At 32.3% G+C, this 13,285-nt stretch overlaps 1 protein-coding gene across 2 annotated transcripts in view; it reads right to left on the minus strand.

The window, feature by feature from the left end:
* Positions 1–13,285, minus strand: part of aspr (asperous) — a 52,953-nt gene that overhangs the window by 13,710 nt on the left and 25,958 nt on the right. For both annotated transcript variants that reach the window (XM_072536882.1, XM_072536883.1), the window contains exons 3-4: positions 10,092–10,224; positions 6,180–6,367 (exon numbers count right to left, since the gene is read on the minus strand). In XM_072536882.1, the coding sequence (XP_072392983.1) occupies positions 6,180–6,367; positions 10,092–10,224 (321 nt within the window). The remainder of the gene's footprint in view (positions 1–6,179; positions 6,368–10,091; positions 10,225–13,285) is intronic.

The raw sequence follows: 13,285 nt of genomic DNA on the forward strand, positions 1-13,285 counted from the left end.
ATATACATTGTAGTACTCTTCCTTTGTTGCAATGGTAGGCTGCTTCCTGAGTAACTTTTTAACCCTTCCGAACACCCGATCAGCGGGGAGGAAGCTATGCCCGCGAACAGGGTATGTTAGAACAATCTCCTCTAAAGCATTTTGCACTGATCCTAAGTAATACACTAATGTGTGAACAACGGCATTGTTTTTGTTTTGACCGGCACACCCATCACAGAACAGATTCAGTCTTGTTACATTTGAAAAATTAGCGGAGTTCAAGAAATTTATAAGTGCTAGTGAAACTTCGGTCGCACCCCTTCCTGCAAGTTCTTCAGTCCATACGTAAAATATGGGGTTTTGTGCGTTTGATGCTACAATGCAAAAAGAGTAAAAACTTAATTGTCTTTTGTAGAAAGCGTCTTGAATAGGAGTTTTGGGAAGTGCTTGAATTTGCTGGAGATCAAAACAGAAAGTAACCTCATTTTCTTTGTTTTCCTTTAAGAGCCCATAAAAAGCATTAGCTCTTAATCTGTGTATTCTTTTCTCCATCATAAATTGGTTGACCACTACCAAGTCTTTCACAGCTTTAGCCTTCTCAATTTTCAGCTGAAGATCTATTTTATTGCATGTACTGCAAACGTCAGAAGCTGGTGATGAAAATTCGATATTTAATTCATTGAAAACTCTCCTAAACATAGATTTCTTAACTTTAAGATTATCAAGTACAGAATCATTGTATATTAGCCACAACTTCTTAATGTTTAAGTCTGCACCAAGATAAATCCTTTTCGATTTTTTTCGATTATAGTGGCTTTCTTTTCCTCTTAAATTTCTCAAAAAAAAAGCGGACTGATTCCTTGTTCGCAGCAGATTTGTGACTCTTCCTATCGCCACCCCTCTGATCCTTAACAGCCTTTCCCTCTTTCACCTTTTTAGAAATATTAGTCAATCTTGTTCCCTTCACCATGGTAATATGCATGAAAAGTTTCCTACACACAGGTATAACTTTACCGGTTGATGAAAGTATAGAATATTGTACACTAAAACTTTTAGCCTTTGATTTTTCAGAGGTAGGCCTAGGCCTTCGCCGCTTTATGTTACGTTGATTTATCCAACTGGCAATGGTGTTATCTTGCGTGTTTTTGTCAGGTATTTTGTAGAGGATATTTCGAACAAAAATAGCATCTATAGGCCTAATGCTAATAACTAATGCACATTTCATACCTTTGTTCATGTGTTTACATGGAACAAACACACGACATCCCACTGGAGTACTGTATCGCTTAAGCTTGGCTCTAGTTTTTTTATCCACAGTCTTTTTATTTTTACGAGATCCTTCATTGGCATCGCCCACTCTCACTAAGTTTTCTTCATCCATGGAAAATTTCAATTTTATTTAATAAAAACTACTATAATAATATTAAAATTAAACCACAGTGCAATACAAACTCAATACTCGCTATCGACATAACCTAGAGGGAAAACACAGACAATGTGTTGACATGGTCAAATCACGTGACCAAATCGGGGCACTACTATTAGCTGAATGGACATGTGGTGGTATGATTGAAACCAACTGTGGACATGATTTCATTTGATTTGGGAACCTAATATTGTGTATTCATTTTAAACAGGACATGATTTTTTTTAACCGAAACCGAAAACACCATAGAATAGGATTCACTCTTTATATTATGAAACAGCTGCTAACTCATTTTTTGATTTTTATGGACATGATTGATTTTGATTGACACCTCCTCAAATACATTCTACTATAAGTATACACACAAATTGTTAGAACTTTGAAAGGGTGGACTATATTTTGAGCATAAGATTTTCTAATTTATGACCTCGATATATGCCGCACGGAATAACTAAAATTGGTTATAGATAAAAATTAATTTTAAATTTATTATGTAGTTTGTGGTACATAACTATACAATGATAAGGTGGTTGGAGTGCTAAATGGTGATAGCAATGACAGTAACCAGTCAGCATAGCTGTCACCATGATGCCGCTTAAGCTCTTGACAGAAGGTAAGCTTATGGGCCAGAATGTGAAGTTTTAATAAACTATGAAATCAAGGCTATTAGTTTTATTTAACTAGAGTTATATCTTACATGGTGTCAGGTCGGGCCGGAGTTTAATCTAGTAGTGATTTTTGTCAAGAAAAATGGAAAATCAATTTAAACCTCAAGAAACCCTTGTATTAGATGATGACAATTTGGCGGCAAACTGGAAAAGGTTCTCTCAAAAATTTAAACTCTATATGGATGCCACCGACTTAGATGGCAAGCCTGAGAAAAAGAAACTGGCAAAATTCTTGAGTTAACTTCTAATGGATTATAATTGTTCAACACTTTTACATCTAGTGTAGAAGGAGTTGACAAAAAGTTGGAACCAGTCATAGATAAATTTGAAGAGCACTGCTCCCTCACATAAATCAAATAATATTTATGAGCAGTTTAAGTTCAACAGCATTGTCCAAAAAGTGGAACAACATTTTGATAGTTTTGAGACTGAGTTAAAGAAAGCAGTGAAAAAGATTGAATGTAAAGATCAGGACGGCATGGTTAGAGACATAATTTTTATTGGAATAAAAGACACAAGAAAGTCTTCTAGGAGAATCCAAACTGACATTGCAAGAGGCTATTGCAACATGCCGATTAAGTGAAAGCAGTTAAATTCAGGAACAAGCGTTTACATCTGAATCAACAGTGGCTGCAGTTAGGTCAAATAGAGTTATTTCACAAAAAGTATGCAGTTATTCTGAGTTCATGCGTCGAGGAAGGAAGTGTCCTGCATATGGTAAAACTTGTACCCATTGCCAGGGTAGAAACCACTTTGTTGGAGTGCGCAGCAAGAAGAACATAAAAATTATGGAGCAGAGAAAGTCAACAAACAGAAAGTGAGTACATGAAGTAAAAATCCAAGTGAGTGGTAGTGAAAGTGAAAGTTATGGTAGTGAGCTATATATCAGTTGTGTCAAAACTGTGGGTTTATTGAAATCTGGAAGAATCATTTATTGAATGTGACAATTGTGTCTCATGGAAGTGATGATTTTAAAATAAAACCTGTGGTAGAAATTATAATGCAATGCAAGGTAGGGACTGCATCTTCAGATATTAAATTTATTTAGAACCAAGTACCTTTGTTAGGTTTTGAGGCTTGTATTAGGAGTGGAAAGTGTAGATGTAAACTTCAAAACTTTGGCCAATGTTGAAGAAGCATTTTCCACAGTTTTTGAAGGACTTGGTCAATTTAATATATATATATATATATATATATATATATATATATATATATATATATATATATATATATATATATTGTTATGATGTATTGTTTGTTTGAATGATGAGCAATGAGTGTTTTTAATAATATAGGGTTTTTATCGCGGTTCTCAAAGAATTAGTTTGTAAGTACTTTTTTAAATTATCTTTATTATAACTATTATGAAACACACATATATATCTAACCTAGCCAATGTAAATTTAAAATAAACTATCTTTAAATTGATATTCTTATAAAACTAATTAAATTCTATAGACAATGTAAAATTTAAACAAACTATCTTCAAAATTGAAATTGTTATGACACTAACTAAATTATATTAACAAAATTTTGTACCTTTCTTTCACTGAATGCCTAAATGAACTGTTTTCCACTATATAGATTCTAATCACCACTGAATGTCTTCGTACTTCGGTTATCCTTGTTTTTGTGAAATTACTTTTTCCAATTATCAGCTTCTACCAATTTAAGATATATTTTTCTTCACCAGCATTTATAAACCACCAAACAAACCAGCAAAACAGCATTTATATTTATTCTTCTTTTCAATATTCCAATATCCAATTATTATAAGTTGATTTATACTAATCACCAATCATAATATAATTTTAATTTCTTCCAATATACTTTTTTTTTAATCTTCAATAATTAGTTGTGTATAATTATAAATGTGCATTAAAATATATACATAATTTTTAATCTTCATTTAACTCACTATATTAAACAATTGGACTATTTGTAACTGAATGGACTGGACCTACTTTCTTACTAAAACTTTTCTGACTGCACTATCTTGAAAATTCTGAACAATTGACTTCACTAACTTAATGAGTCTATCTTCTACTAACTTTCATAATAAACTGGCCTCATAGTAACTGTAACTCATAACTGATCGATTCTAATCCAAATCACCGGGTATTTATATCTTTTTTTCTGTTCTAGAATCATCTGGTAAGAAATCATGTTCTATTTAGTTCTATTTCTTCTATATGGATGTTCTCGAAAAAAATATATGTTGGATCCACCGTCATAATCATTATTCCAGAATGTTCCAACATAAACAAAGATCAAATTCTGCATTCTGGAGAATTCGTTAATGTTCTATTGATAATTTTGTTGACATTTAGGCTTTTCAGATCAGAATAAACATTTAAATCATTAAATATATATAAATTAAACATTTTAAACTTACATTATTATTATAACCCCACTTTATATTCCTAAAATTCTTAATTTCTGTCAGTCAGTCACTTACTGTATAGTGTGTTGCCTAGTCACATGGCTCACTTAAATATATCTACAAAATCATAACTACTAAAATACAACTTTTTACAATTATTATATGCTAATTTCTTAAAATGCCCTCACATAAATATATTTTTATAAAATTCTCTAGTATATAACTTATTTAAAATAATCAAATTCTTTTTTATATCTAATATTATGTAGTATATAACTTATAAATTATTTTCTATAAACCCCAATCGTATCAATATATATATATATATATATATATATATATATATATATATATATATATATTTCGTTCTAATAATCACTTTTTCACTCTTCTTGAAGAAGAAATAGGTACTTTGACCTTTAATACTTTGCACCATATATATATATATATATATATATATATATATATATATATATATATATATATATATATATATATATATATATATATATATTTCGTTCTAATAATCACTTTTTCACTCTTCTTGAAGAAGAAATAGGTACTTTGACCTTTAATACTTTGCACCACTTGCAAATTGGCGGTGCAAAGTATACCCAATTTCACGTTTTAAGTGCACATGTAAACAATGTTTTTTTTGTTATTGATATCCTGGTTTAAAACCGTTATTTTAATAACTAAAAATCGCAATCGATTGTGATATATGCCATTAGACGTGTACTTACCAATTTGTGCCCACTGGGACTATCTGCACAGTATGGTTTTGCAAAGTTAGAAAATAATAGATTTTCGAGGTTAATATTCTAACCGTTGCTGATAGATAACTGGCGACCGCAGAGACAATCGCGCGCGACTTACATATTGCGACTCACATATTGCGACTCACATATTGCAAAGTTGTCTATGTGCTCTAGAGGTAGTACAAATATATAAACAAAATTGAGCGTAGGTTTACAGAAAATATACTTTTACACGTTTGGTGCAAAGTTACCCTGCTCAGTGCAAAGTAACCCCGTTTTACGGTAGTAATTAAAAAAATATATTGGAGATTTTAATGCTCAATCACAACAGAAACCTCAAAAGTAGTATTCATATCGCAGCTTACGAGTACATGTGCTTTTTCTTCGGAAAGTTTTTCTGAAATTTTAATGCTGAATTGGAATCGAGCAGCAGTTTGTCTGTGTCTGTTGTATTCTGGCTGCACTAATCCTAGAACGGATAGATGCACTATACAAAACTAAAGTGAATAACCAAAAATTCATTTGTAAATTTTAATTTTTGTCAATTTAATGTAACAGCACATGTTGATTATTGTGATATTGTTATATTAAATCTAAAAATGGTGGTGACGAAAATTATAATTTAGAGAAAAAAACAAGAAAAGTGGGGATACAAGAAAATTCATTTACCGTCAAGATATAAAATAAAAAAATAATTTATTTATTAACAAATAGGAATTGTTCGTCGTCATAACAGGTGTCCAGAGAAAAAGGAGAAAAAATGACAAACCAAAGTATTAATAATAATAACTTGAGTGATCAACATACCAAGAGAGGAGATATGCATGGTAACGTTTAAAAAATACTTCTCTTAACACAACCAATAATTGATTAGAGATTGAATTGACTGATTAAGTAATTGAACTCACTAATTTGTAAATATACAATTAAGCAAAACGAGAGATTTTAAATCATCTTGAACTTACCTGGATTAAATCTTCTACAACTGGTAATAGGATCCCCAGTATATCCAGCAGGACACGTACAAACAGGTACTCCTCTTCTTGCTTCACAGTTGGAATTAACGCCACATGTACCAGCACATGGATCTATACATTTTCCACCTCTGCAGGCTAATTGACCTCTGCATTCACTGTCATCGATGCATTCTTCCCTAAATACATTTATATGTTAGTTTTAACGGCTTTTTATTTTCCTATTTAAAAACATAGTATACCAGCTAAAACGTTTTTAGCTTTGTTTTGCAGGTACAAAAAAAATAATGCTCGAGTCTTCATGTTTTTGAATCGAAAATTCCACTTCTGTATAAAATATTTACTACTTAAAACTCTTAAAAAATAGTTTTCTGATAGATAGAGTGGAACTTTAGCTATCGAAAAATTTTGCTGGAAAAAAATCAGTCAACTCTTTCCAATTTTAATTTTTAAGTCATTTAAAATGTAATCGCAAGGTTATTACATCTTCTAAAGTGGCTAGTTTCAATTGCTAACCATGTGTTTACTGATGAGTTTTACGGATGAGATCAAAAACGTTCTGATGAAATTGTAATCCTTTTGCACTAGAAATTTTTTACTTCACTGTAAGTTTATTTAAACTAGGATATACAGGGTGTTTCAAAAAGGTATGTCATAAATTAAATCACGCATTCCGGGGACAAAAATAAATTGATTGAATCCAACTTACCTTAGTACAAAAGTGTACATAAAAAAAGTTACAGCCCTTTGAAGTTACAAAATAAAAATTGTTTTTTTGCATTATCTCCTAAACTACTTGACATTTTGTAATAAAAATGGACACGTTACTTTCTTGTTCTGAAAGCATTTTTCACACAAAAAAAAATCTTAGCGCACAGAAAAATTTAAAAGGGGGTGTGCAGCCCTAAATCCCCCCAAATTTTTGAGTACGTTCAAATCAAATGAATTTTGTGGCATCATTAGTTTAACACATTATTTTTAAAACTTTTTTGCCTCCTATCACTTTTTCGAAAATCTAGTTTTTTCCTAGTTGGCCATAAAATTACAATTAGTTTCTACGGATACAATAATTACAAACAGTTCCATCAATAATAGTCAATAATTTGAAGCTATAATATGCATTTAACTTTGGATAAGTTGGATCAGATTAAATTATGATTTCAATAAACTATCGGGAATATCGTAGGTGAATGTGAAGGAAATAGTGCAGCAGCTGCAAGGCGTTATGCAGTAAAATACCCCAATCCAAATACACCCGATAGACGATTATTTCTGACCATTGATCGTCGTTTACGGGAAACGGGTACATTCCAGCCGCAAGTTGCTGGCAATAGTGGTCGTCCAATAATGGATGCAACTGATGAAGACATTTTAAAAATCATTGAAGAAGTCCCTGAAACAAGTACAAGGGTAATACCTGCTCAATTAAATGTTCCTTACGTAAGGGTTTGGAGGGGTTTAAAAGATCAGCTGCTTAACAGATCGGGGTTCAAAGGAGTAGTGATGCGCAATATAAGGTGTTGCTTCCTGATAACACCTCTAGCCACTCCTACTCAATTCCTATCCTCACCTCCAAGAAGTGTGACTTAATCACACGGGTGGACCCTGGCAAACCTGAGCAACCCTACCGGAGATTGGGTAACCAACCCCAGTGGAAAGTAGGGTCAGGGCCGACGAGGAAGGGAGAAATGGTCCTCTGAAAAGGGGGTTAGGCATATGGCTAACAACCCTATCCTAGAAAACACACATGTTACGAATGTTCAAGGAATGAAAACCGGACTGATCAAACGACGACGACTGCGCGAGAAAAAGGTAACAAAGCAAGGAACAGAACAGAATGGCGGAAAATCCTAGAACAAGCCAGGATCCAGAAAGGGTTGTCGAGCTACTGATGATGATGATGCTTAACAGATCACTTAACAACGGTTCAAAGTTATTAGTTGAAGATTATCCTAAAAGGATTGGATTTTGCGATTGGTTGTTAATGGAAAACACTCGAAATGTTAATTTTATTAGAAATATTTTGTTTCCCGACGAGGCTACCTTCAGTAGAAATGGAATAACAAACCATCATAACGAGCACATTTGGGCCGACGAAAATCCTCACGCCAAAAAAACGACTCATCACCAAAGGACTTTCAAAGTTAATGTTTGGGCAGGAATTGTGGTTAACAATCTAATCTTCTATTTCTCATTGCGCCGTCTCCTTTCGAAGGTTGGCGATCCAAATAGCAATTGTAGTTTTGGAAACTGCTGCGCGAAAGATCTCTGCGGATGAGCGGTCGAACCATCTCCTCAGGTCTTTCAGCCACGAGTTCTGGCGTCTTCCTACTGATCTTTTGCCCTGTACTTTTCCTTCCAGTATAACTTGAAGTAATTCATATCTTTCGCCTCTCAGCACATGACCCAAGTATTGCATTTTCCTCTCTTTGATTATTCTTAGTAATTCTTTTTGTTTACACATGCGACGAAGTACCTCAACATTAGTAACTCTTACAATCTAACAATCTAATAGGCCCAGTATTTCTTCCCAACAATTTAAATGGAGATAATTATTTGCAGTACTTGGCTAATTATTTACAAGAGTATTTTGAAGAAGCGAATATTGCAATAAGGCAAAATATGCGGTTTCTACAAGATGGCGCTCCACCGCATTGCAGTAATGAAATCCGGGAATACCTTTGCAGGCAGTATCCTGGTCGGTGGATTGGAAGGAGTCGTGACGCACCTATTTCTTGGCCACCCAGAAGTCCAGGTCTTAACCCCATTGACTTTTGCATTGGGGGGTTTATGAAAGAGAAAGTGTATTCTGTAACAATAAAGGACGAACAACAATTGAGGGTTAGAATAATTGAATTTGCAAATCAATTTCGTCAGAAAAATATGATTTTTCAGCGCATTCGGTTTTCTTTATTAAAACGATACCGAAATGACCATTTATTGTAATATCATATTTATAGAGGTTATAGACATTTTTTGTACTTGTTAATTCATTTAAGCCATTTATTTAGTTGCACGTAATTTTTTAAAGGGTAATGAAAAGGGCCGTAACTCAATAAAAACTGTTTTTTGAAAAAAGAGATAAGAGGCAAAAAAACTTTAAAAATAATGTGTTAAACTAATGATGCCAATTAACCAAACATGAACTTAATCAAAATGCTTTGAACAAAAGAGATAGATGCACCATTTGCATCACATGTTTTCACAAAAAAAATAACTTAAACATGTACAATAAAATTGACTCTCAGAACTTAATTTTTTAGTTAAAAAATACTACGTTCTAAAAAAGTTAATGTATTGTTAATTTTCATTTTTTTTATCCATTATACCTTTGAAAATTAAAAAAATCCCAGGATATTTTTTAATGTTATAGTTCTACGCCAGACTCAATGATATTCCTATTTAAATGCACATGTAAATGTGTACCAACCACGAACACATAGCCGAAACACTAATAAAACCTGTATCCAATATATGTACATGGCAGAGAACTAAAACTGCCTGTATCCATATATGGTACTCGTGGCAGTTAAAGTGTTAATATGAGTACTAGTACGAGGAATTTGCATAAAAATTATGGTAAATTATAACTAAAATAAAGTCCACTTATATTTTTTATGGCGCAAAAAGTAACAAACTCCCCCCCCCCCCTGTCAAAACCACCTTGGTTGAAACTATTCGTTGTTCATTTTTAATTAACTTCATTTATATACAAACTTAAAAATTATATTCTGGAAGTCTAAACATCCAGTAAAAAATCGTTCTTAAAGTTTGTGAAATGCAAATTCTATTTTCCAAATGTTTTTATCTTAAAAGTTTGTAACTTTAAATCCTCTTTCAATTTAGAATAAATATTGCCTATCTATTATAAGCGCTTATTTATAATCACAACTAAAAAATTACCTTCTACATAATGAAAGAGGATCTCCAGAATGACCTCTGAGGCACGAACACACAGGTCGTCCTCCTACTACTTGGCATTGTGCATTTTGTCCGCAGGTACTGGCAGTGCAGGTTGGTGAAGAGTAGGAACTAACTAAAATTAATTGGTGTTAATTATTTTGGGATATGGTATACAAAAATCAGTTGATAAAGGATTTTAAAAACATCGTGAAACATGTCAACTTTCCTTTTTCCTCGTATAGGGAATTGCGGATTAAGTTGTTTCAACCACATTTTCCCAACAATACAAATCAACCACTTCTACAATTTTTTAAAATCTTAAGATGGTAGGTAGAGATACTAATTATTTGAAACATCTGTCAGTTCTAGATTCAGCTCCGTGACACTGAAAACAATTAGCAATGCCGGAAGAAAATTAAATCACTTCTTAAATTTTTAATTTAATTTCAAACTAGTGTTACACCAATTAATATTAGAAAATATTAATTGGTGTAAAAGAAATAAGAACTGTTTTAAATGATTAATTTTTTCGCAAAAAAATGGTTTTATATTTTAATACTTAGTTCATTACTTTTTTTATTATTAGCCTGTATACTTTAAAAATGGATTGAAATAGTAGTATTAGGAATATGAAAACTGCTTTTAGTTTGAATCATTAAAATAGAAATATGTAATTAAATTGAACTAAAATGGATCAGCGTTCGGGAATAATTTGTAACGAATTAAATAATGTTCTAAGTGATATTGACACGATGGAAGATATATAGTCTTTGAGTAAGTCGTTATAAAAATTAGAAATTCTAGAGTCTGAATGAATGATCCGAATCTGATTTTCGATATTTTCAATATATACATCAAATAGTAGAAGGACGACTTAAATATCCTTCACACTTCTTGTTAAGCTGATGAAAAATTATTGTCACTTCACATTTTATTGTTTTGTCCTTGTTTTTAAAAGTTTTGGCTACAGTTTTAATTTTATGTATGATTTGAAAGAATAGATTTTTGATAACATCATCACTGAGGTGTTTCAAGTCCTCGGATATTGTTAGGTCGACGCTAGGTGTTATATTGCTCTTATTTATTTAATATCATTATTTCTCCCGTGTTTAAATAAGGTGATGGAGTTTGAGTATCTAGGAGTAACCTTAATAAGTCATCATCATCATCATCATTTAATCTTCGCTTATCCACTGCTGGACATAGATCTCCCTCATAATTTTCCATCTATTTCGATCTTGTGCCTCTTGCATCCAATTCCTAACCTTAATAAGTAAAGGGGAAGAAAGCCAAGAAATTGAGAAGCGAATTTCGAGAGGAAGGAAGACGGTCGTAGCTCTACACAAACTACTAATCGCAAGAAATATCTCCAGAGAAGCATAATTGAGACTATAGCGAACAGTGATCCAACCCACGACCCTGTACGGAGCGAAACATGGGTTATGAACAACAATTAAGAAAATATGCTAAACATCTGGGAACGGAGTGTTTTAAGAAATATATTCGGGGGAGTAAAAGACTATAAAGACGTTTGGAGGAGACGAACAAATGCAGAGATCGGAGAACAAATGCCAGAATGTCAGGACAAAGAGATTTAGATGGTTAGGCCATCTTGTGAAAGTGGTAGATTCAAGGTGGGCAAAGGACTCGCTGCTGAGAAGGGAAGGAAAGAAGAGAAGATGATGACCACCAAAAATAGTGACTACCAGTTATTAATAGTTTCTTTTCTGCTTTCCTAATAAATCTCATGTATTTGGTTATTGTTTTAATTGTTTATTGATCTTGCTTTTCTTGTTTCAATATCCTACATAAGCAATTGTTTGAGTTTCATTCAGTTTGAGTTTGAGAATTCCATGGATACAAAAAGTACATCGCAAAAGATCAGCAGGAAGACGGTAGAACTCGTGGCTGAAAGGTCTGAGGAGATAGTTTGACTGTTCATCTGTAGAAATCTTTTTAGCAGCAGCCATTGCCATTTAGATCGCCAACCTTCGAACGGAGATGACGAAATAAGAAGAAGAAGAAGAAGAAGAAGAAGGCGTCGATAGCGCTTCTGAAATAAATAAAAGTGATATTTTGGTCCTTGTTATAATGTCGGAACAAAATCTGTTTTGAGAATTTAATAATATTTTTATTGCTCGTACTCGTGTTTCCTCATCCACTTTGTGAATTTAAATAATTTATGTAGCTTTACTATTTGTTGCAGTTGCTCTATTTATTTCTTTTTGTATTTGTATTTAGCTTAAACACATTATATTTTCTTTTAAATCTTCATGTTATTTCACTTTTTCCTACTCCCTATTTTCATTATTTATTTAGTTTTTTTTTCGATTTTGTTGATTTAAGATTATGCTGAAATACTCTTGCCAATCTCTAACTAGCTATAGGTGAATTTAAAACCAACCAAATCCACCTATTTAACTTTAAGAGACTTTTTTATTAGGATGTTCAAAATATAATGTTTACAAGATGAGTTTGATTAATTTTGAAAATTTGTTGGTAAAATTATTGACTGCTATAGGCTAATATAATTCATAATATTCCTAGACCAGAAACATTGAATTTAATGAAAATTTTTTTGTTGTTGTAATTAAAGAATTATTTGTAATTAAATAAAAAATTCAAAAACTAAAAGATCTTTTAAACAAAGCATCTCTACTCCAAACTTATCATTTAAAACCGTTGATATCGAGAGCAGGTTTGCCACATTTGCCAAAGAATTATTGTTTACATTTACATATTATTAAAAATGCACTTTTTACCGATATCAACTGACTTATTCTGGGTGGCTACTTTAACTGTAATAAATTGTATACATATAAATTATTTGAAAGAGAGAGGGAGAAAGAGAGAGTAAGAGAATTATGACAATGAATTCATGTTTTAACAAGAAATGTGTAAATTTAGTATTCAACCCAACTTACAAATACCGGATTGTAGACGCTCTTCACAAAAGAAAACTACAAAATCTGGAACTCATTTTATGTTGCTGTAAATCACCTTCTAGAAAAATGCTTCCTGGAAAGCATTCAAACTCAAATATCTTCCAAACGGTGGTCCTTTAACAGGTAGCCTTCCTTTAGGAGGAGGGCGTTGGACAATTTTATTCATAAACTTTTTTAGATTTTACAAATTTGATTTTTTTATAACAAAATAATGCTTTTCTCTTAAGTCCACATAACGCGCATTTTAGA

Source organism: Diabrotica undecimpunctata, chromosome 7, assembly GCF_040954645.1.
Source record: "Diabrotica undecimpunctata isolate CICGRU chromosome 7, icDiaUnde3, whole genome shotgun sequence".
In the NCBI taxonomy this organism is placed as follows: domain Eukaryota; kingdom Metazoa; phylum Arthropoda; class Insecta; order Coleoptera; family Chrysomelidae; genus Diabrotica; species Diabrotica undecimpunctata.